The 7760-nt window shown below is 39.7% G+C and overlaps 1 protein-coding gene across 1 annotated transcript; it reads left to right on the top strand.

Annotated features, from left to right (window-relative positions):
• The first annotated feature begins 2363 nt into the window (after window positions 1–2363).
• On the top strand, window positions 2364–6206 carry gjb7 (gap junction protein beta 7). The gene is made up of 2 exons (XM_063072101.1): window positions 2364–3036; window positions 6015–6206. Exons 1-2 carry the CDS (start codon window positions 2364–2366, stop codon window positions 6044–6046), a joined length of 705 nt encoding a protein of 234 aa, XP_062928171.1. The 3' UTR covers window positions 6047–6206.
• Window positions 6207–7760: the final 1554 nt, after the last annotated feature.

Genomic DNA, 7760 nt, shown 5'->3' with positions numbered 1-7760 from the left:
AATGCACTGAGAGACCATGATCTGCTAGCATGGTTAGGCAGCTGGAGCTTTTCTGAGAGAGGTACTTGGCGATTTATGGGTGAGGCCACAGGATTTGGGTGGCACAGGTGTGTGTGTGTGTGTGTGTGTGTGTGTGTGTGTGTGTGGTGCAGGGGTGGTAGGTAATAGAGGAGGTGTTCGATAATTTGGCCTGGAGACTGTGAGTGGTGGCTGTCAGTGAGAGGAATCAACAGAGAAAGGAAATGGGAAGCTCAGAATGTGTCTCTTTGTCCACCTATGTGAGTGTATTCACAGCTTTTTCTCCAATTGTCCCGGGTATCCTTGATGTTAGATGAAGTCGTTGCTCTGCCAAGACCGCGTGGTAATTGATATGCAAAAGCCACTGCACAGTGGAAGGTATGATATATAGGCATTTCCAGTCTTCAGAACCCAAGAGGAAACAACCCATCTCTGACAACAATGGTTTACGTAAGAAGACAGACTTGTTGTGCCACGTTTTTCTAACTGAGATCTCATTTGTTAACTTTTTGGATTACAGTACATTTTATTAGAAGGAGGAGCTGAAGGTCACCCCATGGTGCTGTTAGGTAAGAAATTCCAGGAATTAGACCAGTGATGATGAAGGATTGGTGATATCTTTCCAAGTGAAGATTGTATGTGACTTTTAAGGGAAGCTGCAGGCAGTGGAGTTCCCCTGCACTCACTGCTCTCATGGTTCCTGATGGTAGAAATTATAGGCTTGAGAAATTCAGACACTGTGCACTGCTGGTGCGGAGAATGGATATTTAGGATGGTTGTTAGGTTGTCAATCAAATAGGCTGCTTTGTTGTGAATGGTTTTGGGTTTCTTGTGAGTTGTTGGCACAGCATTCACCTAAACAAGTGGAGTGTAATCTATCATATTCCACACTTATAGATAGTGAAAAGACCCTGGGTATCAGAACGTGAATACCCATTCTCAAACTCACACTTATGACCACAGTATTGACGTAGCTGGTCCAGCTGAGTTCCTGGTTAATGGTGGCTACCAACAACTTGATGGTGATGGACTTGATAATCACAAAATAATTTCAAAACAACTGCATACTGACTTGCTGCATCATGTATATGTTTCAGTAATTTAATTATGGATAGTGATAGGGTGAACAAAGGATATTTGATGAAATGAAAATTAAATTATTATGTAGAGGAATATGATATGGGTATCTATATAGTCAAGTGAATGGACACTATAACAATTTGGGACATTTTATTCTGATAATAGTTCTCACTTTTCAATCCTGTTTGATTTGATTCTTGTGAAGCCTGGTTTCATAAGTGAATCATTGAGTGAGCTTGGAGAAATTTACTGCATTATTATCAATAAAAATCCTTTTTAATACATTAAAGAGCAGATTGAGAGTAACTACATACACCTGGAGGCATCTTACATCAATAGTTAGATGCAGCATTGAGATTGAGAAAATTGCTGAATTGAGAGAAATCAAAACCTGCTGTCCCCAACCCAATTCACACCAAACTACTTTTTGCCAATCATTACTTGCTGACCTGCACTAATTTATAAAAATGGATTTATAGACAGATTTCAAGAATGGAATACTTATGTAACCCAGGGATTGTCTGCATATGAAAATCTGAGATAGCACTGTTAGAATCAAATATACCAGGGAAAGGGAAAGGGGGAATGGAGGGAGCAGGAAGCACCAGACAGACATTCTGTAATGATCAATAAACCATACTGTTTTGTAATCAAATGACCTCTCCTGGTGTCTCAGGGCTGGGTGTGTCTGCACCAGGCCACTCTCCACCCCGGCAGTCCTTCCCTGCCACTCCTCCCACAGCACTCCACCCTCGCCATCCTCAACACCCTTCGCTCCCACCGGATTTATAAACTCGCTTTCTACTACATGTTGATAAATACAGTACTGTGCAAAAGTCATAGGCACCCTATATGCTGATGACTTTTGCACAGTACAGTACTGTATGATGGGAAGTAACGTGTGAAGGAATGCATATCACAGAGAGTGGTGAATCTGTGGAATTCTCTGGCACAGGAAACAGTTGAGGCCAGTTCATTGGCTATATTTAAGAGGGAGTTAGATATGGCCCTTGTAGCTAAAGGGATCAGGGGGTATGGAGGGCAGGCTGGTACAGGGTTCTGAGTTGGATGATCAGCCATGATCATACTGAATGGCGGTGCAGGCTCGAAGGGCCGAATGGCCTACTCCTGCACCTATTTTCTATGTTTCTATGTTTCTATGTTTAGTTCCCAGAGTATTTTTATTTCAATAAAGTGTGTAGTATTTAATCTCTGAATTGCTTTTTCCAGTTTCTACAGATCCTTCATCAAGCATCTGAGGAACCATGAGCTGGAGTTTGCTGCAAGATGTTTTGAGTGGGGTGAATCAGTACTCCACGGTAGTTGGAAGAATTTGGCTGAGTGTTGTATTCATATTCCGGGTCCTAGTCTACGTAGTGGCAGCAGAACGAGTCTGGAGTGACGATCAGAAGGACTTCATCTGCAACACAGAGCAACCCGGCTGTGAGAATGTGTGTTTTGACTATTTCTTCCCCGTGTCACATGCAAGGCTGTGGGCTCTGCAACTGATCATGGTTTCTACCCCTTCCCTTATGGTTGTCATGCATGTGGGTTACAGAGAGCGCCGGGAAAAGAAGCTCCATAAGAAACTGTACAAAAACAAAGGGGACTTAGGCGGGGGTCTCTGGTGGACTTATTTCTTTAGCCTGGTGTTCAAGACCATTGTTGAGATTGGCTCCTTGTTAATTTTTCACTGGATGTTTCACGGTTTCTCGGTCCCCCGCCTTTTGAAATGTGAGGTTGCACCCTGCCCCAACACAGTGGATTGTTTTGTCGGTCGGCCAACGGAGAAGACGATCTTCCTGTACTGCATGGCTGTCTCCTCTTCGCTGTGCGTCCTGCTGAATGTCTGTGAGATGAGTTACTTGGTGGTCAAGCACTTCAAGGATACCTGGGAGAGGAGGTCTTGCAAGAAAGAACCCAGGCTCAATTGCAAATGTGAGTCAGGATATTGTAATATGAAAACATTCAGGAATGGCACCATGAAGTCTGCTCCAAGTACTCACTCAATGTGAAACCAGAAAACGTATCAAAAGGGGCAATCTTTTCCTGCTAACATAAACTGTTTTGAGGAATATTAGACATATGCTTTCATATAAAGTGAACATGAACTAAAGATGCATTGCAGAACCTTTGGAGAAATATTCCTTGTTTAAGTGCTATGTTTTCCTCCAGAAGCAGGGGGAAGGAGAACATCACCTTCATCATGGTTCAATTATAGCAAAATGTCACCACAATAGAGTAGATTATTAATCACACCTACTAATATTCTTTTTTTCCTTTAGCCTATTTATAAATAATGCAAACATATCGATAAACAGAATACACAAAGTTCCAAACCTGAATTATGAAACCAAACTTGTAGTTAGTAACTATTAAGATGATTACACAGCTGAGAAAGGCAATTCCAGGGATTCTAGACTATCTCACAGTCATTTATTGATATCAGCCATGCAAAGTAATTGAGTAAACCATATGAATGACAAATTTTCCATTTGCATGCTTAGCATGCACACCAACCCCTAATTAAGTCTGCTACACCACATCCAGCTGTGTTCAGGTCCACATCGTTATTCAACGAGCAGCTCTGAGAGATGCCTATTTATAGAATGTTTAGCCCTATCAAAGGCTTGCATTGTGATTTTACAAATAAGGGAGGACAGGTGAATAATAGATGTATAAAATAAATATGCCTACGAAAGGATTTACATCAACATCATCTATGCCTTTGTGTATGAGATATCATGCAGAGCGCACACTTCAAAAATTTGAGTGCTGTGCCAGTCAAATAGATACAGTGGGAAGTGCAATTCTCTTCCAGCTGTGCATGAATTTTCCTTTCGTCATTCAACCAACAGCTGAATAAGCTTCCCTACTGAGCATCCTGCCCACACAGGAAAGGGAAGACCTTGAACTTTGACCCATGCTGATTTTACCCATTTCAAAAAGGGCTTAAGATGCAAAGAGCTGGCAGTATCTCAAATGTCCATGTCCAATGACTCCTAATTGGAAGTTGAGCACTCAGGTGCTGAGTGAAGATAAAATTCGTCTTGCCTGCGGCACTCCCTGCGGGCAAAGAGCCTGCTGTCAATCACAGCCCAGGCTAATCGCGCTCAGCCATGACTTGATAGCTGACCTCCCTCCTCCCAACCCTTGAATTTTGATGTGAATTATAATCACATTCAATACATATGCAGTTTCTTCAGGAGAAAAGAGAAAAAAGGTATATAAGGCCAATGTAAAACCAAAATAAATGAATGTTATAAATAATTATGTCAGATACCGGGAAATGCCTCAGGTCAATTAGTTGCTATAATGAGTAAGACTGGTTAGTGTTTTAATGCATAAAATCCATTATCAAAATACTCCATATCTACTCACGAGAAGGAGAGAAATGTTCCAATTATAGAGAGCTGTTTTTTTCCACACACATAAATAAGTTTCAACCATCCCCACACTGGTGGCTCTTAGTGTCCTGCAAAGATCCACAATGGCCACCTTTCATTCTTCACCAAACCGCTGGCCCTAATCAACATTATGCAAAAACACAAAGGGTCACCATCCACATGTGTATGACACTCAGCTTGACCTTAATATTAGCACTTTGCCTCTTGCTTCTGCCCTTAAGCTGTCAAAATGCTTATGCCATATCAAATAATAGATAGGCAGAAATCTCTTCTAACTAAAGACAAGGAAGTCCAACACTAGCCTTGACCCATTTGCTTCCACAAATATTCTTTGATCTATGTAGTTCTTCCAGCAGTTTGTCTTTGATCCAGATTCTAGTATCTGCAAACTCATGTGTTTCCAAATCAAAATCACTGTCTTCACTCCCTGTCATAAACTTGGTTCCAGAGCTACCAAATCTATCTTTCTATCTGTCAACTGTCTCAAACATAACCAACTTAATTGCCTTTATCTTTAGTCATTGATAACACTTCTGAGAAATGCATTGGAATATCTTACTCCGTTTGAGATGCCTAACAAATGCAAGTTCACTGAAACATATAATGATTATCATTTGTGAGGTCATTTATTTTACGTCCATATGAGAACAACACAGGCTCCCTGCAAATTTATTTGAATGCTACAAATTAACCCAGCATTGCATCACAGACTCTAAATGCCTGCTGCATAAAATGAATTTCCCTCATTTATGATCCAACAAACATGGCAATTAGTTATGTACATTTATTCTAGTTGACAACAATAAACGTATTTTCTGCAAATCACAGAAACTTCTTCCACATACTTAATCGGAAGATAAAATACACTGATTCATGAACATGTTGATAAATCGGTTCCATTGATCTTTTATGCCCAGTGGAAAATTTTGCAAAGTATTCACCATCATCATCTTTATGAGCCTTGTCATATGACGGAGGCGACCATGATTATTCTTGGCAAACTTTTCTATATACTGTAAGTGATTTGCCATTGCCTTCTCCTGGGCAGTGTCTTTAAAAGACAGGTGACCCCGGCCATTATCAATACTCTTCAGAGATTGTCTGCCTGGCATCAGTGGTCACATAACCAGGACGTGATATGTACCAGCAGCTCATACGATCATCCAGCACCTGGTCCCATGGCTTTATGTGACCCTGATCGGGAGGCTAAGCAGGTGCTACACCATGCCCAAAAGTGTCCTGTAGGCTAAACCTCCTTTGGTAGAGAGGTATCTCCTCTCCACTAACAAAAATATTTTAAAAATTGAATAAGTAACGAGATGGGTTATTAAAATGTTTATTTTACCATGTGATAGTTTGTGTAAATCATGGAATGTGTTTGAACACCACTCATAAGCTAGTGGACTTTCATCTGTTTCAAATTATGTTCAGTGGAGTAATTATATTATATTGCCTCTTCTTTCACTACAACATTTCTTGTAATTATTTTCCACTTTCATGACTTCAAAGCTGCAAGTTACACTTCCTTCAGAGGGCATTAAGAATCACCTATATGATGCAAGGTTGGTCGCAAAATAGGCCATTTCAACATTAGTCATCTCCTTGAGATTTTACTTCAGTCTGGAGTACAGTACTTCATGGTCGCTCATCTGAGGTAAAAGTCAACAAATGAACAGGCTTGAATTATTCACAATCTACCATGATGGGAGTTCATCACAACTGCTAGGATAGTACAGATGTTGAACTACTGTAACTGAGATATCAGTAGTCATTAATTTATATTTGTAACTGCGAGACTCACTTTAATAATTTACAGTTTACTATTCTACCTAAAATGACAATTTCTGTGGTTTTCAATGGCAATTTAGTTTTAATATTTTATCCAATTGTGCATCATGATTATATATAGACATATAGAGAGATATGTATAGATATATATATAGAAATAGATATGTATAGAGAGATACATATGTGTGTATAGTGTGTAGTAGTGTGTATATATAAATATATACGTGTGTGTGTGTGTGTGTGTGTGTGTGTATATATATATATATATATATATATATACACTCACACTTCTGTTTTGTAATACACTTAATCTGACAGATATTGCCTTGAAGAAATTAAAAATATGGGCTTTGATCCATCTTTCGCTATGTACCTACTAATTTTAAATAGGGTTGTTGTATTGACAAGATGTGATGAGACTTGTAACATACACAATTGTATTTAAGGATGAAAATAACCTGTTTGAAATAATACAATTTTATTTAATGATTCCAGGATTAGTTCTAGAAATAACACAATTCGATATGTGCATTTGGAAACATATTAGAGTTTTCTATTGTTCTGACAAAAAGTAGACATTTTGTTCAGTTTTGATTTTGTAAATGAATATGAGCAGTTTAGAAAACACCAATTACTGCACCAGTTTGAATGAAAGCTTACAAATCTGGATGAATAAAATAAAAACACTATAGAATGACTGATTTTTTAAAAATAGAGGTATTAAAAATACAGAAATCATAATTGCTTCTTCCTAGAATATGTACCATATATACCATTTCTGCTGCAACCAACATGACTCCTTCCACACACACAACCTCTACTAGGATAAGGGCAGGAAAAGCATGGGAACATGACCAAGTTGAAGTTGCCCTCTCAGGCAAATGCCATTCTAATTTGGAAATAGATCATCATTCCTTTCTCATCACCGGGTCAAAATCCTGGAACTCTCTTCCTAAGAGTATTGTGGATCTACTCCCACCTCAAGGACTGCAGTGGTTCAAGAAGGCAGCTCAGCACCAGCTCTCAAGGGCAATTAGGAATGGGCAATTAAGGGCTGGCTCACTATGTGGAGTGCACATCCCTTGAAGGAATATACTGTATATAAATAAAAATGATGAACATCTAACAAATTTAAATCAGAGAAATTGTATTGAAAACTGCATGACAAAAAAAAATCTGTCCCCCACTTTTCCTTTGCTACATCGACGACTGCATTGGCGCTGCTTTCTGCACGCATGCAGAGCTCGTTGACTTTATTAACTTTGCCTCCAACTTTCACCCTGCCCTCAAGTTTACCTGGCCCATTTCCGACACCTCCCTTCCCTTTCTAGATCTTTCTGTCTCTTGTCTCTGGAGACAGCTTATCCACTGATGTCTACTATAAGCCTACTGACTCTCACAGCTATCTGGACTGTTCCTCTTCTCACCCTGTCTCTTGCAAAAACGCCATCCCCTTCTCGCAATTCC

The sequence above is a fragment of the Mobula hypostoma genome, chromosome 2 (genome assembly GCF_963921235.1).
Source record: "Mobula hypostoma chromosome 2, sMobHyp1.1, whole genome shotgun sequence".
In the NCBI taxonomy this organism is placed as follows: Eukaryota; Metazoa; Chordata; class Chondrichthyes; order Myliobatiformes; family Myliobatidae; genus Mobula; species Mobula hypostoma.
The sequence above is the reverse complement of the archived record's forward strand: the minus strand, read 5'-3'. Positions and strand labels throughout refer to the sequence as shown.